This window comes from Cebidichthys violaceus, unplaced genomic scaffold (assembly GCF_023349555.1).
Source record: "Cebidichthys violaceus isolate CVI_PGR_0920_01 unplaced genomic scaffold, fCebVio1.0.p SCAF_68, whole genome shotgun sequence".
Taxonomy (NCBI): Eukaryota; Metazoa; Chordata; class Actinopteri; order Perciformes; family Stichaeidae; genus Cebidichthys; species Cebidichthys violaceus.
The window spans coordinates 311006-338492 of NW_027176905.1; the positions used below are offsets into that span (position 1 = coordinate 311006).

At 41.5% G+C, this 27487-nt stretch overlaps 2 protein-coding genes and 1 pseudogene across 5 annotated transcripts; 1 reads left to right on the forward strand and 2 right to left on the reverse strand.

The window, feature by feature from the left end:
- The window catches only part of LOC137890697 (homer protein homolog 3-like), a 36343-nt pseudogene extending 33814 nt beyond the window's left edge, over positions 1-2529 (reverse strand).
- Positions 2530-5000: 2471 nt separating this feature from the next.
- ddx49 (DEAD (Asp-Glu-Ala-Asp) box polypeptide 49) lies at positions 5001-10640 on the forward strand. Its single transcript, XM_068734939.1, has 13 exons — positions 5001-5259; positions 5719-5842; positions 6141-6226; positions 6373-6494; positions 6888-7075; positions 7855-7995; positions 8356-8431; positions 8805-8881; positions 8999-9096; positions 9249-9323; positions 9845-9933; positions 10084-10155; positions 10350-10640. The coding sequence occupies exons 1-13, from the start codon at positions 5145-5147 to the stop codon at positions 10524-10526; spliced, it is 1440 nt and encodes a 479-aa protein (XP_068591040.1). The 5' UTR covers positions 5001-5144; the 3' UTR covers positions 10527-10640.
- LOC137890743 (regulator of nonsense transcripts 1) lies at positions 10637-27208 on the reverse strand. Of its 4 annotated transcripts, none has more exons than XM_068734936.1 (24): positions 26819-27208; positions 26285-26427; positions 25117-25206; positions 24506-24673; positions 23455-23635; positions 23034-23195; positions 22550-22637; positions 22179-22277; positions 21708-21816; positions 21316-21475; positions 20962-21080; positions 20669-20833; positions 19721-19835; positions 19124-19267; positions 18105-18318; positions 17834-17951; positions 17049-17205; positions 16739-16881; positions 16233-16407; positions 15930-16011; positions 15616-15780; positions 14960-15180; positions 14353-14475; positions 10637-13347 (listed from the first exon to the last, which is right to left on the reverse strand). In XM_068734936.1, exons 1-23 carry the CDS (start codon positions 26987-26989, stop codon positions 14356-14358), a joined length of 3309 nt encoding a protein of 1102 aa, XP_068591037.1. In that variant the 5' UTR covers positions 26990-27208; the 3' UTR covers positions 10637-13347; positions 14353-14355. The 4 variants fall into 4 exon arrangements, with proteins under 4 accessions (XP_068591037.1, XP_068591039.1, XP_068591038.1 ...); XM_068734938.1 differs by having other exon boundaries at positions 10637-13459; positions 22511-22637; XM_068734937.1 differs by having other exon boundaries at positions 10637-13459; positions 22553-22637; positions 26819-27207.
- Positions 27209-27487: the final 279 nt, after the last annotated feature.

Here is a 27487-nt window from a genome sequence, read left to right on the forward strand (position 1 = left end):
ACGTTGACCGTGTAGTGAAGCTAGAGGTTGCTCAGAGACCCACTGACAGATTTGTGCTCAGCTGCACAGTGCAAAGAGCAGTGTGTTGTCAACACACAGTTGATCTTAAAGTACTTCAGTCTCTGTACATTTGGAATATGGAACTAGACAGAGATATTCCCAGTAACCTGGAACACTGTGGCCAAGTATTCATCATGTGTTTAAGTATATCTATACCCATGCTTCATCTACCATTTTGTTAGTTATTTGAATGCAACGTTGCGGTGAAAAATTTGGAAATTTTACTTTACAAGTTGTTGAGGGTCACCTGAACACACCATTAGCTTCTGTTTGTCTCATTTGAGGAGGAGACGTATAGGTTCAGAAACTGATTTGAAGCAAACAAGCAGGTGAGCACCAACATTATGCTGCATCACTGTGCGGTGATAAGAGTATAATAAAACAGCATTTTACACGCAATGTAGGCATTGAAATGTGTACTGAGGATGCTTTAATACTATTCACATTCAGCCATTTGAGTAGCATCTCAATTAAACTGTCACTAGACCGGCCTAGATGGGGGGAGGCTGACAGCATGGCTAGTAATGTGAGGAGGGTTCAGGTGTGTCTGAACCAAACTGAAGGCCTGCATGTATAATTCAACACACAGCTAATGAGACCGAGCACAGCTTGACACCCAGAGCTTCCCAAAAGCAAACCCACCCAGGATCCCCTGCACAACAATCAACCTGGAAGTGATCCAGTGGCAGCACGTGTGTGTGATACAAATAGTAGAGGAATAGGGAACAGGAAATCACAGTAATTTTGTTAACTGCAGGATGCATGAGTAATCTGGTAATGTGTTTTATCATATGACTATAAACTGATTGATCATGCATTTTAAACAAATTGTCTGTGTATCCGCCAGGGTTAAATGTAATGCAGCCATGATCTTTCAACATGCAAATTTGACCTCTTTACGGTCACACGTTATTTTGGTACAAACATCAGACTTCCCACAGGTTCACAAATAAAGGATTCCTCTTTCGGTAATGGCTTTCAGAATGTACACAAAGAAAACAACGCAGTGTCAAATGTGAACTGATGGTAATATTCTGATCGAGTGACTTAAACTGGAGAGAAAATGTGCTATTTAGCTCAAAAGTCACCGAGAAGTTCACTTTTTAAGCAGTTCGCCATTTAAACAAATCACTTCCAGACAGCAGGAGTGCGCGATCTGAACATTTCAGACACAAACGTCTAACTTACCCCATGCTCCGAAGATCTGGGTGCTGTTTGAGGACTAATTCCACTCACCACCACTCCACTTTTTGTCCTTTTCTCCTCGGTTTCCAAAAGGATTCGCTTTCTCCCCGAAATCCTGGACGCAACTTACATTTCCGAAAAAAAAAGACAAATCACTTCCGACTCCAGACTCCCCTGTTTCCCCTCCAAATGTACTCCACTGCTCAAGTCAGTTGTACTCCAGGCTGCCTGTCCTCCTTTGTCCGCGGGTTTCCACGCAGATAAACACCGCGGATGTGTCGTCCCGATGCGTAATTACGCACCGTGAATCGTTTGGCTCAGTCCTGCAGGCCGGACAGACGGAGGAATGTCGATAAAAGTCGGGCAGCAGAGTGCTTTTGGCTCAAACCTCGTCCAGGACTTGTGCTGCGCTCCCTTCCCGCCTCTGTGCCAGATCACACTGGGATACCATTCAACTCTCTCAGTGGGACCGTGGAGCCTCTTAAGCGCCATCTGATGGCCACAAGTAAACTACAAACCCGGCCCCCCTGCCTCTTATCCCCACTCTCCACTTAAATGTCAGAATGTGAAATAGTACATGTGGAAATGGCCTGCGGATGTCTTAAAAGCCCCCTCAGTGCGTATTTATGAGGTGTAGCGTAATAAAAGCTTGAAGCATTTGAAATTACTGGTGGAAGAACAGAAGCTAAATGGTTGTTTAAAATAAAAGCCTCAGCAAATAATCAGTCAGATGTACAATTCTGCAGCCACTGACTGTGTTGATCTCACGTTAAATCAGATACTATTCTATATAAATCTGTTTATAAAGAGCTATATTGTAATCAATCACATACTATGATGGATCAAATCTAATAAATCAACAGCTGTTGATAGGATAAGAAAAAAATATATGACTGGAAATCTGCTTGTGAAATATCACAAAGCTCATTAAACTCACTCTGCTACATTTACATTAAGTCCCTACGGAAATTTTACGCATTAGTCTAATGATTGTATTCATTAGGCAGGGGAACATATTTCATAGCAATGATTATGTCATCAAATGACTGCAGTCATGTGTTCATCTCACTGAAAATCCCATAATATTAAGGAGAGCAGATGTATTTCTGTAAACAAAACTGTAGAAAAACTCCACAAATAGGAATCAGGTATACACAATCAGGTCTTAAATTGTCTTTTCTCAGTTCACTGATTAAATTTATAAGATTTATGAAATCTAATTCATCGTTTTATTAAGCTGCATATAGTTTTGAACTTCTTTACAAATCTGACTTGATCTGACATGTTATAGTCAGAAACATGAATAAGCATTAACACATACATGCACATATAAAATACAAAATCCTGTACATTTTGACATCGTATGGAATATATAAATTGACCCCAAATACATTAAATATAGACTAAAGATATTAAAATGCCATAATGTATAGTGACAATTATACTTCAAGTTATTGTAAAGTGCAATTTTGAGAATGTAAAACTTCCATTGAGCTGCTAATTGTCAACATGTCATCCATTTACTTCTTGTTAAAGCTCCACAACTTTCCCTAAAAACTGTTGAAAATCACTACAGTGTCACGCTGAAAAAAAGCTGCACTTCACCTCATTAATTCATACAAGCCTTGGTTTGAAGTCACCCCTGATTTAAAATAAACTACTTATTGCATGCATATGGGGTGAACATGAGAAAGCGGAGCATCAAATGTAGTGGAAGAGCGATGGGGGTAGCTCCTGTGTACTAATCGTGCTGCTCAGTGGCCTGTTACAGCGATGCAGCTGACTGCTGCTCTGTGCTGCAGGGAGGCATCAGGGAACATCAGATTTCTGCCTAACATGCAAGCAACCCTCATGCTCATTTAGAGAGACACTTCTCAGCCGGTCCGAGGCAGTTTGCAACACAGCTGGACGGTCTGGACAGGACTGAGCTGAACCTCCAGGCCTCTGCCTTTAACACAAAGGGTAGTAATCACCTCTGGCAGCCCCAATGTGCACACACAGATGGGTCTTGTTGGAAAAATGTTTCTCTCTTTGTTCAAGTCAAGCAGCGGCTGAATCAAACTCACAATGTCTTCGCAGTGCTCACTGTTGCAGGTTGGACAGAAAGACAAAGACCGACATGATGTGGCAAACACGGCATCATCTACACTGGAAATATAGTCTGGACAGAGAATCAAATCTTAAATGGTTAAAAAAGTTAAGGAAGCTCCTTTGCAATTAGTCTGGGAAAAAAAGCTTGTAAGTGCAATCCTCCTTCAGTAATTCCTGAATGTCAGACCAATGGGTTCGAATAAGCTTCATGAAAATCAGAGGGTGCTTCAAGCCTAATTATTTCCGATCAGCCAGAGGGACAAATCAGTGATATCAGCAGGAAAGAACAGACAGTCAGTAAAACCTAATTATGGTGATATTTCAGGGTTAAAATCCATTCAGACCAGGAGGCTAAGCCCATAACAAACATTAGCCACCTCTTGATAATTGCTGAATAAAGATCACTGACATGTTTGGGCTTTTACAAGGTAAAATGAAAGGCCATGGCATAAAAGGAATATTGAAATGACATAATGATAAGAAATAAATAAGATTTTCATAGCGTCGGTAGTTATTTTATTTGCTTTTCCTCAAATATGTTCCCATATTTTCTGTATCACAAATAATTCATTTTGTGCACTGAACAAAAGAGCAAGGCGAAAGGACAGGAGCAGATAAACACAGGTGCATTAATCAAAGCTGTGGGTTTTGCCTCCTATGGTGCTGCAGCACTGAAGGGCAGGACGAGCTGAACCAAATCAGAGGTAGAGAACTGTGGAGGTGTAAATGTTTCGTACAAGGCTAGATCACCAACTGGGCAAAGTTGACAAGTGCCCCAAAAGCGACACCTAGTGAATGTTTTGTGGTCATTTGATTAATTACACAATTGTTTATGAATATTCAGCACTAAGTTACAATATCAATTTATATTGAAATGACAAGGTACAACAGATCCTGTAATCCTGAGCCCGCCCCAAAACTAAATAGGCTTAAGTAGGCCATATGTCGTCAGGGTGCATATTCCTATATTCACCGTTTATGTATGCTTGAAGGTGAGGTGTTAGGACTCTACAAGACCAGGCCAGTGATAGAAAATAACTAAGTACATTTACTCAGGTATTGTGCTTTAGTACAAGTTTGAGGTACATAACTCCCATACAACTCACTACTTTAATTACTTTTTACATTTTTATACGTATACTCCTACATTTCAGAGGAAAATGTTGTACTCCACTACATTCATTTGATGAACTTTATTTACAAGTTACTCTGCAGATTCAGATTAATATTTCAAAACATAACAACAAGTAAATCATGTTGTATTATTGTAATATTGTGAATACAGATAAGACTTTATTGATCCCTTGTAACAGAGTATTTCTACACTTTGGTATTGCTACTTTTAAAATATATTAGGCCTGGACATACAAAGGCCTATACTCTTTACCAACATGTACTATGTGACCGTATTGAAATACTAACCTAATACAGTTAAAAGTTAAAGTTAAAAGGAGATAATTGATTTATGAATAACGGTGTGGTCAGCCTATCGAAATATGTGATTAAAGTAAAACTTTGGCGTCGTTGACATCACGTTCAAAATGTCTGCAGGGCCAACAAAATACTCGTTTCAACCGGCATGTGACCAGCAGAGGGCATTACCGCGCATGCGCTACCCCCAGTCTGCCGCAACTTGGAGAAGAAGACAAATACGTACGTCGTACTGTTACGTAATCACATTGCGACGGTCGGTGTAATACACGAGGATGTTTTACTGTACGTTTAAATAGAGTATTTCAGCTAACATTTTGTAAAATTAAGTACACGGAACTATTCATCTATTACCCAGAGAACGAGATAAATTAGACATGTTGGACTTCTCGTCGCTGGGTCTCGCGGACTGGCTGGTTAAACAGTGTAAACAGCTGGGAATCAACAAACCCACTCCTGTCCAGGAACACTGCATGCCTGCTATACTAGAAGGTAAGACAGCCTCTGTTCACTCATCAGGTTAAACATATCACCAGGCCATCTAGCTGTAATGTCAATATCTTCTGGACTACTTTTGGACGAGACTCGAGAAGTAATGCAGATCTCCATTGATAAAGGTATCAATTAGTTAAATGGCCAGTTGTTATCAGGCAAGGCAAACACCTAGAGGAAGATAAATAGTCAAAATTAGCTAACACAATAGTTTTCTGCGATTATCATTAATGTGACTCAGCTCTTAGTTTGTTTAAGTTGTTGTTATTGTGTATTAATAACACATGGCTCTCTCCCTCAAAATAGACATAATTAGTAATCAACTACAACTATAAATGTGTTTTTTCAGTTTGGGTTAGCTCCCATGATGAGGAAAGTATTATAATACTTTAAGTTTAATCGTGGTAAGTCATTAAACCAGACTTTAGAGCAGATGAATGACGGTGCTGTTCCTCCCAGGTCGGGACTGTATGGGCTGTGCTAAGACCGGAAGTGGGAAGACAGCAGCCTTTGTGCTTCCAGTGGTGCAGAAACTGTCAGAGGACCCGTATGGCATCTTCTGCTTGGTGCTCACTCCTACCAGGTCAGTGCTGTTATGGGAACTCTGCTATTTCTTAAAGAAAGCTCCATCTTCCATATACTTGTTTATTTAATGGTTCTTCTTCCTTTTCACTACTGGTCATGTCAGGTTGTGTCATTTCCAGATGTTGATTAAGATTAAATGTTTTTGTGATCTAAAACACGAGTGGTAAAGGACAGGTTAGCTTCAATGGTTCTAAGCTGAACAATCTTAATTGTCACATCCTTGGCATGTCAGACCTAAATAAGCCTCAAGTTAAGATGAACAGCATTGATGTTGTTGTATGTGTGATGTCATGCAGGGAGCTCGCCTATCAGATTGCAGAGCAGTTTCGAGTGCTGGGGAAGCCGCTGGGTCTGAAAGACTGCATCGTCGTTGGTGGAATGGGTAATCATTTATTATGAGCGTCTGATTGAGTTTTAAAGCCCTGCAGAAACTTAAATGAAAAACTGCTGCTAGTTACTGTTAAATAATATCTGAGCCTCTCCTCAGTGTTGTTGTTGTTGTTGTTGTTGTTGTTGTGTTTCTCACAGACATGGTGAGCCAGGCCATGGAGCTGTCCAACCAACCACATGTGGTCGTAGCGACGCCCGGACGGCTGGCTGATCACATCCGCAGCTCCAACACCTTCAGCATGAGCAAGATCCAGTTTCTTGTGAGTTCAGGAAGGACCACCGGTTTCAACGCCTTGTCTCTGCTATAGCTCTCATATAGTTCAGATCTGTTAGGTTATGTTAGGAATACCAGGATATAAATACATTAGTATGCAAAAGAAAAGTCTGTGTGTGCAAGATAAGGCTTTTTTTTCTCTTCTCATACACTTCATAAGATACTTTTTATTTTGAAACCATATGAAACTCCAGATTATCATATATATCGTTTATTGCTGTCTTTTAAACAGCTAATGAACATAATATTGCTCAGTTGGCAGGCATTTTTAAGTTTACAACTAAATCTTGTGCTGAAGTCAGTACTTTGAATTCTTTTAATGAATGTATTTCTATTTACTTTTTCATACGGTTTGTAACATCGTTTTTGTGTTTGTCAGATTTTGGATGAGGCGGACCGGCTGTTGGAGCAGGGTTGTACTGACTTCACCAAAGACCTGGAGACGATCATGGGGATTTTACCAGCTAAACGGCAGACGCTGCTGTTCAGCGCCACGCTCACTGACACGCTGCACGAGCTGAAGAACATCGCCATGAACAAACCTTTCTTCTGGGAGAGCACATCAGAGTGAGTAACCTGCTGCTATTAGAAATATTTAGCAAATTCACAGGGCGTTACAGGTCTCACTTTGACCTGTGTTTCAATCTTTGTTTGCAGAAGTTTATTCAGTGTATTTGTAGGTATAGATCTATTTATTTCAGGTCCTTTCATTAAAAACGGTGGAAGTTTTTGTGCCTCATTTCAGATGCATTCTTTGCGAGAAATCTTGTGTGATATTTATAAAACAGGAGCACCAGCCCGGAAAATCTGTTTGCCTGTCATCTGAACTGAGGTGCAACTAATCACTGAAGCATGTCTCTTGCACAAATGCCTTTGGATGTACGGCAGAGTCGTGCAAATAATGGGCATCAAGTGTGTTTGAATGAGCGTTCTGCTGGGTTTACCAACACTCAGACCCTTTGCAGGGTTCAGACGTGCAGAAAGCAGCTACGAACTCATGCAGGTGTATTCAGTTTGAACAGATAATGTAATAAAAGTAGGTGCAGAACCAAACAATATCGCTGCTTGATTTCATTGTTCTCACCTTTGATGAGGGAAGAACAATGACTGGCTGAACATGACTGCAGCACACAGGCTTTTGAGTGCTGTGGAGCAGATTTCCACTTCTGATTTGATCATTACACTTGTCAAAGTAACGTTAAAATCTCCTTGCACAAACTTCTTCTAAAACTTGGCCTGAATCAATACCAGCTTCCGGGTTTCTGTTCTGCACTATGACCTCTGACCTCACTGGCAACAGAAAATCTATCTATCTCTAGGGAACATTGAAATATTGTTGTTCACAGGACACGAACAGTGGAGGAGCTGGACCAGAGGTACATCCTCACTCCAGAGAAGGTGAAGGACGCCTACCTGGTCCACCTGATCCAGACATTTACTGACGAGCATGATGACTGGTCCATCATGATCTTCACCAACACGTGCAAGTAAGAAGCCAGGAAGTAGTTAAAATACCTTCTATAGTGCCAGGACAGTATATAGTATAGGACAGTCATACCCTAAAGAGATGCAGGGTTTATGAAGGAAACCGTGTAGCCTTTATGAAACTTGTAATGTAGTATGCTGTTGATTCAACTCGTACTATACGATGATTGCTGAGGCGGCAGTTTTTGATTGTGATTTGTATGTTACCTATAGCATGCAGGTGGATAGAAATTCAGCTTACACGGTGAAAATATATTTTTCTATGTCTTTGAAACTTGAACCTGAGTGTGATCCGTAGCCATAAATGTTGTTGATTTGGTCTGGTTCACATTACATGAAATAATTAGCTGTCTCTTGCACAGGAACTGCCAAATCCTCACTATGATGCTGCGGGAATTTAACTTTCCAACCATCTCCCTGCACTCCATGATGAAACAGGTGAGACTAGTGCAATTTACTGACTTTATTAATCCATCACCGTGACACTGGCAGCTGCCTGATCGCAGAGAAAGAGTGAGTTTTAGAAACGGAGGCCTGCTGAAGGTAGTGTTTAGATTTATGATTGACCAAGTATCAGAGAGGCTGTATCCAAATTTGCACAGACGAAGAATTTGACTTTGCTTTGTGAGCAGAGATTTCCTCCAACTTGGTGATGTGTTCATTATTGCCTGTCTTCAGAGCTCCTTGACAAGCTTGTGTCTCATTAAAGGGACACAGACGTTTAGAGAGCACAAAGCTTTTGTGAGAGTATAGGGATTAAAGCAGGTGAATGAGGCTCGCAGAATGAACGTTTGCTCTTTATCTTAACCAGAAACAACGATTCGCAAACCTTGCCATGTTCAAGGCCAGCGTCTTCAAAATCCTGATTGCAACAGACGTGGCTGCCAGGTAAGAAGCGCCGCTGACAGGCAGTCTTCATTTTTTAAAAGTTCAACATCCATCAATTCTTCCTCAAGTTGTCACACAGTTTCATGTGACATCCCTCCTGTTCTTTCTGACTCACAGGGGCTTGGATATTCCAACTGTCCAGGTCGTCATCAACCACAACACCCCCGGCCTCCCCAAGATATACATCCACAGAGTCGGACGAACAGCAAGAGCAGGTAACCTTTTTATCAACTTCCTAGTAAATCTCAACTGTCCTTTGTTAGTGATAAGATCAGAAATGCCCAACATCATCCACGTACTTGCTCTGGATCATATGACGTCTAAAATACATGCAGCTGATACATGACGAGGTTTTCTTCTTCTGCAGGGAGGAATGGAGTGTCCATCACTCTGGTGACGCAGTACGACATCCACCTGGTCCACTCCATCGAAGGACAGATTAGTAAGTTGCCTGCTTGTAAAGGCTGAATTAAAATGTTTTTAACAGGACAAGACCTTTTCCTTTTGTGAGTGATTTCAGAACTCGACTAACTTTTTTTTAAAAATGTTTTACTGCCAGCTCATTTTAAGTTTTGCCTGCAGTGAGAACATCTGCAGATAGAACAATCCTAATGGGGAGATAGTTGGTTAGTGAAAGATCACCAGCACTTTACAGCTTGGTGACTTTTTATACCTATGTTCTTCTTTATTTATCCAGCAACACACTTACTTCCAAATCATCAATATGACGAGTAGCTCCTCATAAATGTTTAATTCTTTATAGTTGGCTTATATTACAAAACTGAAAATGACAGGAAGCCGTTGAGACGGTGTGTTAAGATCCTGGACCAGATCACACAATTACATTGGCCGTAACCAGCTACCAGGAACCCCACAAAGCTGAAAGTAACGGGTCTCAGTTTGTGTTGTAGGACTCCAGTATGTGTTAGTGTCTCAATGTCATCTGGTCTGTTGTGTTTCCAGAGACGAAGCTGAAGGAATATCCTGTGGTGGAGAAAGAAGTCCTGAAGATCCTCACCCAGGTCAATGTGACCAGACGGGAGTGTGAAATAGTACGGACGCTCTTTTCTTCTTCTAAATTCATGAAAAACATGTACCTTTCTTTGACAAAGTCCTCAGTCATGCAGTTTTCAGACTGGACACTATTTGTAAGGGATCTTCTCACTAACATGTTTTTGTGATAAACTTTTTTTGCGTCGTAGAAACTCGAGTCAACAGATTTTGATGAGAAAAAGGAAATCAACAAGAGGAAACAGCTGATCTTGGAGGGAAAGGTAAGTTACATTTTTTTTTTTAATCAGGCAGCTGGCACACTTTAGCAAAGTCAAGTTTAATTTATGAACACCAAGATGAAGCTACAAAACATCAGTTCATGTTACTGAGTACAAACTAAAATGGTATGAGGATCTGATTTTGCCAATGACTTGAATTTTCCTGTCGTTGATTTGTGATCATACTGTTTCCTCAGGATCCAGACCTGGAGGCTAAGAGGAAGGCCGAGCTGGAGAAGATCCGGAGTCAGAAGAAAATGTTTAAACAGAAAATCCAGGAGAGCATTCAGAAACAGAAACGTGGACAGCTGAAAAAGAAACTGACCCAGAGAAAACAGATGAAAAAGAAAAAGGCAGCACAGAAAACAGCCTGAAATATGTTGTAACCCATGTATATAATAAAAGTTCTATTACTGTACAATACCGTATGTTTATATTCGTGTGAGCATCTGCAAATAAATTTGAATCTTAATTTGACACCATCAAAACTTCTCAAATTGACAGCCTTTATTGATTCAGTTTAACAAGGAACCACCATCACGTGATGAAACTTCACAGCAAAGATGTTTCAAATAGTCATTTACATCACGCTGAGCTCTCGATCCCTGCATGTTGACAGAATGAAGGGTTTGGATGCAAATGTTTAACAACCCATTTACAACTGAATCACTTCTTCATTGATCACTGCAGATGTTGCATTTCATTGTGGCTCAGAAGTTGGAAAAACACCAAAGCAATAATATTACGGCAGCAGGCTCTTAAAGCTATAACATGTTAGGATTTCAGTGGAACGGGTTTATATGGGAAACTAATTCATTGCACTAAAGAGTGATTCGCACAATGTCAACAAAACAGAACTATTACTAAGTCAATTAAACATGGAAACGTCTACCTACAACATGATTGTCACATGTCTGCTGAAATGAGAAGCAGGTGAGAAACGACAGTGGAGTACATTCTTACTGTGTTCAGAAAGCGTCTTTCCTGGAAGAGTTTAAAAAGAAAACTACAATCCCTCGGAGTTTGAGGAGAAGATGCAAAACTCATGAAGACAGGAAAGCGGCGTCCGCCTAATTCCTGTTGTCAGCAAGTTGCTACAATAACAGATTTTTAGTAAAACTACACAACATGGCTAAATAACACCCATCAGGACAAAATGTGACACAAAGCGGCGAATCCTCCGACAAAAGCAAAGTTTGGATCAAACTCAAGGTTCAGGTTCACACAGTTCTTCAGGAAAAGGGTTTAGGATCCACATAAATCTACAAGGAATACATAATGCAGGCAGAACAGCTTAGCACAAATCAAAAGTCCACAGAAGGAAAAATAAATTCTACCAGCTTTCGTTTTGTTTTACTCCACATAGAAGGAAGGAAGGTGGCTTTTTTTTTTTTCCATCCACCCATCCTGTTGAGGAACAACCCAGCTGCAAACTCACTGACCTCATCTCTAGCTGGCCTGATTCTATATAAAAAAATAAAATACATCAAGTCCTTTTCTGTGGATTTATTTGAGCCCTCTGATGTCTGGAAGGTTTGTTTATGCTGGTAGTTTGATTTTTAACTACATTCATGCTTGTGCTGCAGCTGTTTATCTGAAGGTGATTGGTTATAGGCACTGATTCAGGTTTCTCATTCACTTTTCTTTTATCTGCTGGCCATCATTTAATCAGTACTGATGGTATATTCACTGTGTGTAAGTGGGGTTTAGTAAAGTTTCATCCACACAGGAACCAAAGATCTTTCAGATCACATCGGTTGTGTTGAGATTCTATATTTTTCTCATTTGTAAACGCCTTAATTCGTCAAACCCTGATTATCTCAAGAGTTGAGTGGCTGGACAACATGGCCATCAGCTTGGCTATATTGTGTGTCGTGAACATTATTCACAAAATCAAAATGCTGTGTGAAACGACACTGGGTTAACATCTAATGTGTGGTCACGTATTGGGACTTCACGGTCCTAAAGCCACATGTTTCCCTCGACATTTAACTGAAGTCATTTTCCAGATGTGGAAACTCTCCTATCCTTCTCTTCCTCAGCCACCTTCCTTTTTCTACTCCTCACCTCTGGTGGATTGATTGCCACGACCGCCTGTAAGCCTCGACCGCCATCATCCTTCTTTCCTCTTCTTGTTTGGTTTCTTTCACCTCAAGCAGGGAGTTGTGTGATGAGTGAGAACAGTCCACAATCCCCTGAGTAATCAATCAATGCAAAGCATTCAAGCATTTGCCAATCTAAGCGTACACAGCAGGACATCGATGACCCCCTGCTTCCAAAAGATTAAAATAAAGATAAGCCTTCGCTGAAACATCAAATGACATTGAGTTGAATATTCAATGCTGGTCGTTATTGATAGTTTCAATGACTTATTTGCAACTTTGTGCTCTGTAATAAGAAAGGTACTTCAGAGAAGAAAAAACTGTCCCATGACGGTCACGATATCGGTGGGATTTGCGCGTCATGCCTTGAAAAACAGTCTGAAATCCCAGTGCCCCTCCACCACTGACGTGTGGTCAAAACCACCCCGTTAAAGACCTCGTGAATGAGCCAGTGGTTCTCAAGGCAAATGAAAGGTTCAATTCAAGGCTCTTTAATCTCAGACTCAAGCACAGAAACCGTGTTTTTATTTCCTCTCCGAGAAGGTGTGTCGACTGCTGCTTCCTTCAGAGGCTGCTGAGGGGTTTTTTGGGCTGCTCTCCTCCCGTGATAAACCAAATTCAAGAGATACAGGTTAAGAAACCAACCGACTTTTAGCATGAGGATTTTGTGTTTCCTGTTCGATGGCGTTCTGTCATCGTCCCCCCTGCAAGTTTTGGAGAACAAGTTCTTCAAATTCAGCTAGAAAGCTTCGACCTCCATCTTGAAGATGAGATCCTTCCTTTCCTGGAGGCTGTGGGTTGAAGGGGTTGGCTGAATTATTTTGTTGGGAGTTGATCCTCATTTGGACTCCCTCGAGAGACCGTTGAGATCTCCCCTACGTTTCCCTCAGCAGCTCGACCACACGCCGCCATCTTCTCGACTTCCCTCCTTCACTTTGCCCGGACATCGGTCCCTGCCTCTCTCGCTTGTTCACTCGGCCTCTCTTGCCATCGCCATGCCCGTCTTCTCGTGCCCTCCTCGTCTCCTACCCTCTCATTTCTCTCGCTGGTCATTGGTTTGGTTTCGCTATCCCGTCGCTTTCACTCGGTGGTGCTTCGGTTGTAGCAGAGGAAAACAGGTATCCATTTTATGTTTTTATTATTTCCCAGATTAAAAAGCTGATGAACTAAGCTCAGTTCAAGCCTAGCTCCCTTCTTTAAGTGACCTGCAAGACACAAACAGGTTTATAACCTTTCATCTAAACATGATGATTTAAAAAGAGAACTTTATATTTGGCTCAAAAGATACATTACTAAATTGTTTAATAATCTGATAAATTGCCCTACTTAACCTTTCTGAATCTCAAAATCCAAAAAGTGCCTGAATTCGGCAGCGTGGGAGCACTTTGGATAATGAAAATTACAAGGGAGTCGTGTAAACAGCTCATCATCATTGGCCGAGATTAAGTAAGAATATGCCATTTGAAGATTGGCAGTGATGCTTTCTAGTCTGACAACGATACATGTGAACAGCAAATCTGTGTTGAAATCCTCAGAAGGAGAGCTAGTAACTGAGCTAGTAACTGAGCAACTCGTAAATGGGTTTTGGACGAAAGTGAATTCTAACGTTATCCTGATGTGTTCAAATGTAATCTTGGAAAATGTAGTTTTTGGTGAGAAACTTGAATAAATCTAGTTGTTTTAAGGAGATATTTTCAAAGCAACATAAATAGATATTAGAGAGGGTGACTGTTTAACAATAGCTCTAAGCAGCTTATAATACATCATTAAAACACTTTTACTTCCTAATGATTCGAATTGTGTGTTTTTATGTAAATCACTACTATAGATGACTTAAACAAGGTAAAAGTCAATAGTTGATGATAATAAATATTTTAGTTGATTGGCTATAGGCCTATTAGAAATTGACTTAAGTGAGGTGTTTAAGTAATACATTAAAAAAAATGTGATTCGTATGATAAGAGCTTTTAAGTCTGACGAAATAACTGATAAAACTGAACACATCCCTCTCAGTAATGAAACACAATGGCTGCACTACTTTGCAAACCGTAGATGTACTATGCAGTAACTACAAAGTGACTATGTGTTATGTACTTACACTTTAGTACTGTGACAGTCCAGTCACCCCACCATGCTGGTATGCACGTTCACCCTGGTAAGTTGAGTCCTGGGACAAAGCCACGTCGATTTGGGACTTGAACTCATCGCCCAGGTAGCTGTCCTGGAGAACAGGAGGACAGAAACATCATTGCAGACACATTTTTAAGTTCTTAATTAATCCTATGCGGCAGTCGTTGGCGTTGAAAATCACACCATGACAGGCTCCCAGCAACAATGCTAATTAAATAATATATAAAAAAGAAAAGGAAGATCATGCATGTGAAAACAAAATGAGAATCCAAACGTAAAATATTAAAAAAAGACTTTTACTGGATTTGCTCAGTTCAGATTACGAACAAATGTGACCAGTACAATGAAACTATATTGTAACTATACCAGCACAATAAAATGCAATACTATATAAACCAATAGTGGCTTTGAGCAGAGCTGTCAAAAGTGCCCTTTTATAGGTATATTCTCTTCAATATAAAGCACATAATGAGCAATACAATATTTCACAAAGGGCAAACTAACAAGTTTGTGTGCATATTCTAAATAATGATAAAAAAATCAATGTGTGTCACGATGTGACAGTGATATGATACCTGGGACAGCTCCGGCTGGGAGAGGCCAGGCTGGCTCATCTGGGAGGGTTGGCTCATGGAGATGTAGCCCTGTGTCAGCGGCCCCTGGGAGAAGGGCTGGGAGGCCCCGTCCTGGCTGGCCTGGCTGTTTGGTCCGTTACCCTGACTGGCACCCTGGTGTGCTGATCCTCTGACCCTCTGCCGCCCGCCACGCCCAGGCTTACCCTTCATAGCTCCACGACCTTGATGGGTAAAAAAATAAAAAGATCAGCACCGGAGTAAAAAAAACAACAACATAGTAACAAGCATTATTTTAAGGTCATAACATGTTATTTACACTAGAGGGAAGAGGAAGTGAAGGTTGGGATACACTGGGGATTATAGCTGGTGGACAATAAAGACAGAATGTGAAAGTGATTTGGTCTCTGTAACTTGTAGATTGTCTGTACTTTTGATCAAGACCATAGCACCTGAACAAGTAACATCAGTCCACACTGTAGTTTGCCTCAGTTCATTTAATGTGTCAACATTTCTCTCCACAGCCCGATCAACCTTGCATAACGGGGTATTCTACTGTAGTGAGACTCGATTACTTTTTCAATCTAACGAACTGGACCAAAGTTCTTATTTTCACTTTATGTGATGGCTCAGTGGACCATCTCCGTGCTGTACTGTACCTGCAGCAGGGCCGTTGGTCTGACCCAGGTAGCTTGGCGGAGGCATTGGTGGCATCACCAGGTTGAAGGGAATGGGAATATTCATAGCGGCCATATGACTGGGGCCTGCCCCAATCATCCCGATCTGGTCGTGAGTTTGAAAGTACATGTTGGACGGACGTCCGGCTGAAAGAGAGTGTGCATAACAACACTCAATATCAGGTTTTACGAAGAAAACAAAACCAGGCATGCCTGGTTTTGCTGGACTGTAATGCAGGTTGTTGATATTATCTTGAGTCAAACCATAAGACACTAAATACATATTAAATGAATACCAGCATTGCTGCGGTCGTAAGCAGAGCCGGGGATGAGGGCCTCACGGGCATCGTACATCGCAGTGCTCATAAAACGTCCCCCCTGGAAAACAACAGATCATCACCATTTCATACAGCTGCATAATTCACAGATTTACAGCTTCAACAAACAATTATTTAGATTTTTTTTTTAATATATATATATATATATATTTTTTTTTTTTGAAGAGTCCAAGTACATGTCTTCAAATGGACTATTTTGTCAAGTGATTATTTTTGCCCCAGAGCATGATGGGTGCACATACAGCAGTTTGTTCTACTCACAGGGTTGATGGTGTTGACCAGTTTGCGGGGCTTGCTGAACTGCATGAGGCTCTCCCTCAGGTTGTTCAGGGGACCCTCCACGAGGACCTTCTGCTCCTTGTAGTTGTTCAGCAGGTTGTTCCACAGCGGCTGCTTGGAGAGGGCCTTGGGGTTTCCCACAATGATCACACCGTACCTTCATTCATAGCACACACAAGACTGCTGCTCAGGGACGGGGTAAACACACACACACACACACACACACACACACACACACACACACACACACACACACACACACACACACACACACACACACACACACACACACACACACACACACACACTTCTATACAATAAACAGTAGGCAAGTCTAATCTAATTGTCAAGATTATTACAGGCTGTGTACTATGTGTATTCACATTGCAACAAGTCATTATAAAATAAAATTCAAAAGCTTATTGTTTCAGTCTGTCAAAAATATCTCATTTGTGCTGTGCCATAATTATCATCAAGAAGGTTTTTACTTGGCTCTGGTCAGCGCCACGTTTAGACGACGTGGGTCATTCAGAAAGCCGATTCCCTGATGCTCATTGGCACGAACACAAGAAAGGATGATGAAGTCCTTCTCTCTGCCCTGAAAGGCGTCTACGCTGGCAATTTCCACTTGCTATAAAGGGACGGAACAAGAGCAGGAGGGGGAGATAGCATCGTAAACACAGAGGAACAGATGTTCTTCAACACCACAGAGAACTCACCAATGATAGTTAAAGTTTAAAAATCAAGTTGAATTTGATACACCTCTAATGAGGAGTGTGTCTCAGATGTGTGTGCTACCTGGTAGAGCTTGGTGTGCAGGGAGCCGCTGAACTGCATGTACTGGACCAGGTAGGAACGCTGACCCTCGTACGGGGTGATGATGCCAATCTGGTCGGGTTTGGCTCCAGCCTTCAGCAGCCTGGTGGTGATCTTCTCCACGTTTGCGGCCTCCGTCCTTAAAAACATCAGCATCACATAAATACGGTGCTGCTCAGCCTTCTGAAAGTAACATCTGAAGTTAATGGGAGCAGACTAATGGTAGCTTAAACATTTCTATGGTGCCTCAACTTTGCACTCCCTGCAAAACAAGGATCAGGATTATTTTACTTGCTAAAAGGTGCTACAAAAAATGGACAGACATTTGTTTGGGTGAGTTTGATGCAACTTTAAGTCAATTTAATAAAATACTACTGAGGTAGAAAACACAAAAATGCACCAGTTTAATCTTGCTTCTCTGGAATTCCAGCCTCCCTTCAACTAGGTTCATTTACGAATTTCCGAAGATTATTTTGAAGATATTGTGATCCTGAGTAAAGGAAATCCCCTTTCAGTGTTCTGTGGAGTTGAGCTCAGTGTTCCTGTTGATCATGACTGACAAGCGAGGGCTTTCTCCACAAGTAAGTTATTGCAACTATTTAAGCCACACTGGTTTTGATGCAAAGGCTGTAGGAGAGCACCCCCTAGCGTTTGGCTTCAGATAACCCTTTACAAGTTAATGTCGTCAGTGCACTTTGTATATTATGAATTATTTAGAGCTTTGAGGTAAATTAGGCAAAGTAAGCTAAGAAAAAGTGTGACGTTACCTGTTAAGGTAGGAGGTTCCAGAGCTGGCAATCTCCTCCTGACCCTGAGTCACGTAGAAGAACATGGGCTTGTCTGGCTGTGGCCACTGGAAGTCGAAGCCTTTCTTGATGCGGTCAGCTGAGGAGAAAAGGAAAATTACAATTGCATTTTTTTAGTCTTCAAAAAATGTTTGCAGATCTTGTTACCTGCTAATGTACCAGCCAAAGGGTAAATTAAAATTAATTTTCTCCTCCATCAAACAGGTTAATGAACTGCTGAATCTTGACAAACCTGCAGTGACACCATTCTGCAGGGAGCCCTCATAGAAGATGTTGGAGGGGAAGGCACTGAGAGCCGGGTGCATGCGGTACTGGACCTGCAGGCGGATTGGCCGGATCCCCAGAACCACTAAGCGTTCAAACAGGGACTGGGACAGACCTGCCTTGGCTGCTTTCTTACACATCACCACAGGACCCAGCTGGCAGTGATCACCCACCAGAATTAGCTGGGAGGAGGAAGATGAGTCACACAAGTTTGACAGTTGGGTTAATATAAACAGCATAATGTAAGAAGTTTTTGTTCCTGGATGATCAGGGAAAATACTTTTGCTTAACCCGGCGAGATGCAACTCATATTGTTAGCCATGAATTGAATTGATTTGAGGTATTGATTAAAAATTATAGTATATGCTGGCTGGAGCAATTGCACATTTCTATGACACTCTTCTCTATTTTTTACTATTCGTTATTATTCCCAACTGTATCTTGCCGCTTGAATCTCCTAATTTCAACAGAAAACCTTCAAGTTCCTTAAATGTTAAGATATTCATTCACAGTTGTAGTGAAAATAGTGTAGTGGCAATTGACCTTTCGCTAAGCCCCATCCCCCACTGCTACTCCATCAAACTGTCAGGGCTACCACAAAGCCCACACTGTCACCAACTGAAGAAATATTATTTTATTATTAGTAAAACAAATCGCAATTTCTTAAAGAAGCAGTCAGAAGGGTCCGCAATATGCGTTTTGAAGGATATATCCAAGATGTAAAACTGATTCAGCAGAGAAAACAGACAACGTTTAACCATGACTAGCTTGAAAAACAGCCTGAAAATGAAGAAAATCTGAAACAATTGCATGAGAGCCTATAGAGCAGAGGCGGATAGTTGTCCTACCCTAGTCAGAGCTGGCTCAAGAGGCGGGACTTGGCAAAGAGTTAATTGCTGGGTCACATTAGTTTTACTGCCTTCTACAGTTACCCTGCTGTAGTAGGTGGAGATTAGTTGTTATTAAGCTGTGTGCGTGTAGGTCTACCTGCTTGGCTCCCAGCACCACAGGCACCATACACTCTGGCTCAGTGGCCTGGGTGCTTTCATCAATCAGGATGGAGCGGAACTGCATCTTGGCCAGACGAGGATCTCCAGCCCCAACGCAGGTACAACAGATAACGTCAGCATTCTGGACAACAAAGATGACAATTTACAACCACTAACCAGAAGAGTGAGCCAGGCGAGAGCGATGAAAGACAAGGGGGTCTTCCACTGTTATGACAACTTGTCCTCCTGTCAGATGGAATTGTTTCTATGAGGAGATTACTAACGCCAAGGTGTGTAACTGTAAGTGTATTCTTATTGGACCATTCGGTGCAAAGGTAAATCTACTTTTATTGTCACACATGTACATACCACAGCATCATTTAGCATCTGCATTTAACCAATCTTAGCTAGGAGCAGTGGACAGCAACTACACAGAATATTGTAAATACAGAATAATAACAGCCAGAATCAGTTTGAAAATGCTTGGCAGAAACTACTTGTTGCATCAGCAGTGCCTCCAAACTTATAGTGGGCCTTTTTGTAAGCAGAGTTTCAACTTTGAGCTATTTTGGTTTAACACTTTGAAGCTCCTCACCATGAGCAGCTCCCTCTCAGCTGTGCGTTTCAGAGCCCTGTAGCGCTTCTCATCAGCAGATGACAGCTCACCGGTCTCATCCTTCAGCTGCTGTAGTTTCTGAAGCTCCGGCATACTAGGGAGACCAAGACGCATCAGGGTTACTACAGAAAACACACTCTAGAGTTGTACACTACTAAACTAATCTGTGATCTAGGGCACGAGTCTTACGAGTTAAAAGTAAAAAAAAAAACTGTACTGTAAAAAGGAAGGATAATTTTGACATGGAGTCAGTTTATTAGCTTAGATGCATTTATTGTTGATTACTTCATTACTTTACTTGGATGACTACGATACTGAAGAAAAACTTCTTGTCTAAGCAGTGATATTATAGATCTGTGTATTTATGCATTCACACTGTAGGGAATTTCTTACCAGCCGTCCTTCCTTCATTTGGCAGTTTAAACTGTGTTACTTTCAGCCAGAATTACGTGTTAAACTTTTACGTATTTGTCTGATATTATAGTTTTCTCTTTATTTGTAAAATGTGCTCCTCTGCTGATGGCAAACTTGTCCATATGCTGCAAACACCACCCCTTTATGTGAACGTGCTCATAACCAGATTGAGAACCTCTGGAGGTGGATTTACCGAGTTGATAACCAGCTTCGTAGGACCGTTTAGCGGGATCACGGTTGTTAGGGTTAGTTAAGCCAGATAACCAAAAGATAACCTGGGTATGTTGAACTCACTTCGTGATACAGACCTCAATACGCGACAAAAGTACCAGGAATCTGGACTAGAGAGTATGAGTAAGAGAACGTGGTGAAGTTTGAGGTAAAAGTGACAGAACAGGATGTTAAATAGCTAGGGAGTGCCAAGCCTCTGGTGTGACTAGTGTTTGTACAAAGCAGAATTCAAGTATCAATAACTTTTGAGTGCAGAGTTAAATTTCCCTACGTGCCACTGACCTGTCCATGTTGCTGATCTGGTTGTGCAGAGCCAGGAAGGATACCGGTGACTCAATGGCCTCCCGACTCTTAGCACAAAGCCTGACAACCTTCAGTCCAGTCTTGTCAATCTTCTCCGTCAACTGATCCACGGCAATGTTACTGGGAGCACACACCAGAACTGGTCTGCAACCAGACACAACATAGAGAGTTAAAACAGGAAAAACTATGTAAAATACAGTTGGTGGAACAACAAAAACAATAACATAACACATTTCTTTAAGTATTTATGAAAAAAACAAAACAAAATGTACCCGTTCCCTTGTCGGGACAGGTGGTAGACGATGGTGGCAGAGGTGACAGTCTTCCCAGTGCCCGGAGGACCTTGGATCAGACTCAGAGGCCTCTGCAGCACCGTCTTCACAGCGTACACCTGAACAAGTAACAAAATAGAGGGGGTTTTGCCAGCTTAAAACAATGCTTGTCCTACTAAGTCACATGCCGTTGTTTGTTTTTCAAACCTATTAAAAATAGCTGAGCTATATTGATACACTGATGTATGTGATAAATCCCAGTAAACAAGACAACTCAACTAATTTTTCCCCCACTGTCAAATCTGGGAGAAAACGAATGACAAAATAATAAGATGAATCACAGTGAGGTCTGACCTGGGAGTGATTGAGGTCGGGGAGGCCCTGGGCAGTGAAGCGCTTTGGCAGCTGGCACTTAATGGTGACATCCTCTACCTCGTGGCCCAGCAGTTTGTGGTAAATATAACCAGACACTGAGGTCTCGTCCACCGCAAAAGTCTTCAGGGCGCTCTGCATCCTGCATCAACACAAATGTGAGTCATCATCACTTCTTCATCTTTGAATCTCTGTCCTTACCAAGAGGGTGAATTTGATCAGACATCTTTACTTTACCAATGATAAAAATGGCATATTTACACAAAAGTACCTCCTGTAAACAATGCAAACAACTTAGTTCTGTGCACTGTTTATTACACACTGTAATGTGGAGTAATACAAACAGGGATTTGTTGGTATAAATTTGGGCCTACCTGTCAAAGGACGTGGACTTCCACACAAAATCGACTTGGAAGTTGTGGGGGATTTCCACAGGTGCTCCAACACTGCTACGCAACTCAATGGCAATTTCATCCCCATAGTCTTTAAACACAGGCTGTAAAGGAAGTAAACATTATGTGGTCTATACCAGTCTAGTTTTATAGTCAAAAGGGATTTGTGTGCGCTATATTTAGAATATTTTTCAACAGGAAACACTTTCAGTAACACACCGACTATGGATAAGTACCTAATACAACCCCACTTAAAAACACCAGAACTATCCCTTTAAATCTATACATTGACACATGGAGTTTGTGCCTATATAATGAGCCTATCTTGGTTTTGAGTTCACACTGAATGCGGTGGAAGATGAGGAGAGACCAGTGTGTATTCTATGACTGAAAACACTCGCAGGAGACAGAGATGGATGATATATATGCAACTGCTAACAGTGTAAAAGATACTGTCAGGGACTTTGATGACATGACCGATGCCTTTCCACAGTGGGGCCAGGTCTCCCTTGTACCGCAAGCAGATCTCATCACCTTGCATCAGCCGCATATCTGGGATTGATACAAGAACACAAGTTAGACACACTTCTATGCTCAAAAAGACCTACAAATAAACTGGGGAGGATGGGCTATGCTCATAAACCAAATGATACAGTACCGTGCACGCACAAAAACCCATTACAAAAACAAAACCAAGCACACATGCCACCAAAAAATGCAGGGTTTGGGGAGATTGCGTGCAATTCTCAGGACTGGTGGGAGATGGGGAGGGGCTCTATCTGTACCACAGAACCACTGGGAGGAAGTCAAATGCAGAGAATTACCACCTGAATCCGTCTTGGGCAGTGTGAAATAGGCAATCCGCTTTTTATTCAGCCCCAGGTCCCACCTGACTGTTATATTGTCTTGGGTCTGCAGAAGAAAAAAAACAAAACAAATATAAAATGTATAAAAAAGGTTCAAAGACATAAGGTTACATCACCATGGCATTATTTCTGTAACACTAGAGACCACTGCTTAAAAAACAGAGCTTAAGCAATATGTCTTCATGTGGTCTGAATCACAGCTGCAGAAGGGGAAAGCATCATGTTGTGCTTTATATTTAGCACAACATAAATTGTGTGATCACAGAATAAGAATAAAACCCTGAAAGTATATTTGAAACTATATAGTTGAAGACTGGGTTTCTGAACATATTTTTTTGGTCACCTGAACTGTGCGGCATATAAACCACCATGGACATTCAAGGAAGAAAAACAGCAGTCACTGAGTTACAAAGTTTCCTTCTCAGAAGTGCAGTTCAGGTACCTGGGACTCCTTAAGCTTCTTGTCATAGTCGGCCTCCAGTTTGACCAAAGGACCAAAGATGTTTTGGTACTGGTAGGCATCCTCATAGCGCAGCAGCACATGCTGGGGCTCCTCATCCACTCCAGGTTTCTCCAGGTCTTCCAAGGTGGCAGTGGGGTTGTCCTGAGGGGACACAAAGTCAAGGCAACCGTCAATCCAAAGTACATCCAACATCCTATCACAAAGTCTTATTATATTGGCAGATCCCTTTCAAAACTGGTATGCCACAAGTGGATACCAGTCCCTGTAAGCATCTGTCACTTACAAACCTTTAGCCTGTGGTAAAGAACTTAAAGTTTTCAACCATACGGTCAGCATTGCTCTGAACATGTAGAAAAAGCCTGTAGAAAAAGCCTGAAGAAAAAGCCTCCCAGCTTTATACCTTCCAAAGCTCCTCCAACTTGTTGATCTGCTGGGCGGTAATCTGACGGGCCCGAAGCTGCTCCTGCTCCGATGGGATCTTCACCAGCCAGGACAGAAAGCAGCGGTCCTGGATAAGTGGTTGCCACTGCGAGCTATCCCAGTTGATGTCCTTCAGGCTACTCTGGCTGGCACAGGGTTGCCTGCATGGACATACAAGGTTCATACAGAAAGAAACTTAGCTTATGTGGAATTTGACAGTAATTCAACTATTGCAACAGTTGAAGGATGAAGAAAAAAAAAAGAAGAGAAAAAAACCTATTTGTTTTGCTGCCTAAAGATGATTCCTCAAAGTACTTCTATCTGCATGACCACAGAGCAGGAGGCACTAGATGAAGGTCTCTGGAGATCAGCAGGGAGTTCTCCAAACAACAGCTGCAGACTAAATAGCTGATTTCTCACTTCTGTCTGACAATCAAGTCACATTTTGGTTGAATCCAACAGGTTGATGAATAGTTGTGATATTATTCAGTGAAAGCAAGACACCAAAGATATGTTTGAGATAGAAACAGTGTCACCATTATATAGTTTGTACAGATGAATACATAAAAGAAAAGTGTTTTTAAATTATTATTATTATTACTATCATCTTAATGGAGATCATTTACTCAACAGCTGTTTTGGAGCAGGGCTAACTTTATGTTTAAATACAAATAGTTTATTTAGATTATGTTCTTGACTTCATAAGCATGTTTAAGTTTTTAATAGTCTATCCCTAATGATTTAGTTATTTTTATCATCTGGCTGACTATTCAGGCATTTCAGGGACTCTGCATCTGTTTCCTGGGCATCAGAATGCCTGACAACCTGACGACAACACAACAGCTGAAACCTGAACAAACTTCCAGTTTCAAAGAAAGGATTTACATATTTAGCTAGCGTGCGCTGCAGAGTAGAGTATAATAACTGCCAATGCTATCCTGAAGGACACTCTTGACTGGATTTGTCCAGTGTGAACACTGCTTACAGGACGGTGTGTCTATGTTTGAAGCCGCCGCTCAGCACGCACTTACCTGCAGAGTAGCACCACCACGGAATCGGCCTTAGCCGGGATGAAGCCCAGGAGGAAGACGTTGCGACAGCCACAGTTGTAACACTCCAGCACCGTCTCGCCCAGCGGCCCATCTTTATGCAGCGTCACTTCCTTGCATTTGGCTCTCACCAAGTGGTTCACAATGTGACTGGAATTCAGAGAGAGGGAGTTAAATGATCAGACACACTTTGATCTCTGTGACATTTGTCCTGGTAGCATTGCTGCAGAAATCTATTGATAGTTTGCATAACAAGACATATTAACCCACAGCACAAAATCGGGACAGACATAATAGACCACTTCTGTTTCAAACAATGTTATGTTCCTTATTGCGTTACTTGATTATGTCAACAGCTGACCGTATACAGTCACTACATTATACAGATCTCTCTTTATACACATTCAGCATCATCTGTGTGGCAAAAGTATAGCTGATTGCAATGATGATAACAGTAGAATAACCCACATGTATTGCAGGGTTGGTTATTGTTATTATGATATAAAGTTTTAGTGGAGTGTTTACATTTAAGTATCTTCATGTTCTGGTGCTTATATTTGAGGTAATCAGGTGAAAATGAGGAGACTACATACCTGCCAGATGTGTTGCCGCGTCCATTACAGAACCACTTTTTGCTGGTATTGCAGTACACCACACATGCTGGATCGTGAATACCGCAGTAGCTGCAAAAACAACAATGTATCAAAACTGCATCTGAATTACTATTAATTTAGTCAAAAAGGCCTGAGTACACATCGTGCCTAGCCAAAAGCAAGGCCATACTAACTTTACAAAAGGATGAATTATTTAAATATTACACACGTGATAGTAAGTGTCAGGAGTTAGCATATTGTATCCAACATGTAATATGTGTTTAAAAACAAATTCAACAATAAAAATGTTTTCACAGGAAATTTACATACAGGACTCTAAAAAACTCCCAGTTAAAATGACGATCTTGAAATTGTATACACAAAAAAATGGAACTATGGACACAAATATGAAAACTCTGAACACAATTTAATATAGAAATTCTACATCACCAGGAATGAAATCTTAAGGATTGCCACTTGGAATTTCTAAAAGTCAAGCGTTTGTCAACAACAAATTATGTATGTGTTATCTTAAAAACATATTTGTGTCTGGAAATTCTAGCTTTCCTTAGACAAACACTCCTAACCTAGATCTGTTTAGTGTCTTCATTCCAACAAGCTATCCTAAGGCTGCCAGACAAACAAATTCTAACTACAATAATATAATTCTACACTCCTTTTCATATCTTTACATTTCTCAATGACTTAAACAGTGAAATAATGTTCCACATGCATGTATATAACTGTAAATGTAGTCTACTTTATTCAATGCTTACAGGACCGTAAATTATGGAAGTTGTGTATAATTGTCAGTTGAGTTAAATAGAATGGGCAGCATCATTGTAATTATAATAACAATATGAAAACCGTCACTGTAGCTGGCTGGTGTGTTGTGTTTTATTAGTGATATGTGAACGTAGACATTTAAGATGTTAGACAGTTAAGCACAGTTTGACAGTATACTGTGCTTATCGGACAAGTTGTACCTGTTAGTGAGAATAATGAATGTTGGGTTCTGTATGCCCTGCATGTGGTGTGCAAGATCAGGGACTACACAACAAATAAGCACTATGAATACAGTACTGATTAATCATCAAACAACACTAATATACTATAATCACTTCCTCTATGATCTACAGACATCAAGGCATGGTTCCTGTCTGTGTACCTGCATGCGTGCAGAGGCAGGTCTTTGGTGTAGTACGTGTCTTCTTCATCCTCCTCAAAGTTGAGCTCCGCCAACAGCTGGCTGGCTTTGGCCACGGAGTCATCCACTCCACCGTTGAGAAGACCTTCATCAGGACCGTTTACCTGTAGCACAACAGAAGCTTTACTAAACAAACTGAATGCTAACGACTAGCGGCTAGGAGACGCAGCGCGGAAAAAGACAGCTAACTAGTTATAAGTTGACAGACTGTCAATGCTCTTAACTCTTATCTTTGGTCGTTAAGGTGACGCATGCGTGTCTGGTTTGCATCGAGCAGTAAAATAAACAAACGTACTGCGACACCGAACATTACTTTAGGAGTTTAAGAAACGGACTTGCTAGCTAGCAGCGAATTAGCGGTTCCAGCTAGCTAGCATGAAGCTAGGTGACGCTAGATCCAATGGTGACGGGCTAGCATGCAGCATGAGCTAACCGCGGCTAACCTCGGTAAACCGCGCTTTAAGGTGCCTTCTTGTACAAGTGAAAGCCTCAAACCTGGCTGTCCAGCTGGCTCTGGGTCTGGCCTTGAGTCTGCGTCTGGCTGGGAAGGGTGAAGTCGGTGAAGTCGTACTCGGAGCCCTGGGTGTCCGCTCCGAGCAACTCCGTTTCCTCGGTGTCTAGGAAGGTGAGGGTCTGGGAACTCGGCCCGTACGCCTCCACACTCATCTCGAGGCTCAACTTTCGCTTTACTGAGCGGTTTCCGGTGTTCGTCTAAAGATGAACAAAATCCCCGCGGTGTATGTTTTTATCGAAAACTGGTTTAGAGGCCGACGCTCGGACTGTGGATTTGAACCAAAACAAAAATGGGACCGATCAGAACCTCGAAAGCTTCAGCAGGTCCAACAGCGACGGTGACGAACTTGGCTACGCCGCTCAACGTGTGACGTTCACTTTAGGCTAGGCTACCATGAGATCATCAATAGAGACAGAGCTCTCACTCTGACCTGATTCACGGGCATCAAAACACAAGCGTGGACCTCTGTTCGGCAAATGTGGAAACACCTTATATACAGTCTATGGGAAATACATTGGTAGAAAGTACCTAAGTACAATTGACTCAACTACTCTACTACAGTAGACATGTGAGGTACCTGTACTATATTTTTCTGTTGTGCTACTATATACTCCGTTACACTGTTGTTTGTTTGTTGTTGGTTAGTTCAT

Excerpts from the sequence above, each read along its gene's own strand:
- ddx49 (XM_068734939.1), top strand. The coding sequence starts at position 5,145 with ATGTTGGACTTCTCGTCGCTGGGTCTCGCGGACTGGCTGGTTAAACAG. Across the intron at positions 6,227-6,372 it reads CATCGTCGTTGGTGGAATGG|ACATGGTGAGCCAGGCCATG; the intron begins GTAATCATTTAT and ends TGTTTCTCACAG. Across the intron at positions 9,097-9,248 it reads CGGACGAACAGCAAGAGCAG|GGAGGAATGGAGTGTCCATC; the intron begins GTAACCTTTTTA and ends CTTCTTCTGCAG.
- LOC137890743 (XM_068734938.1), bottom strand. The coding sequence starts at position 26,989 with ATGAGTGTGGAGGCGTACGGGCCGAGTTCCCAGACCCTCACCTTCCTA. Across the intron at positions 21,817-22,178 it reads TGTCATCAAAGTCCCTGACA|ACTATGGGGATGAAATTGCC; the intron begins GTATCTTTTACA and ends CTGTGTTTAAAG. Across the intron at positions 18,319-19,123 it reads TGGTGCTGGGAGCCAAGCAG|CTAATTCTGGTGGGTGATCA; the intron begins GTAGACCTACAC and ends TCCTCCTCCCAG.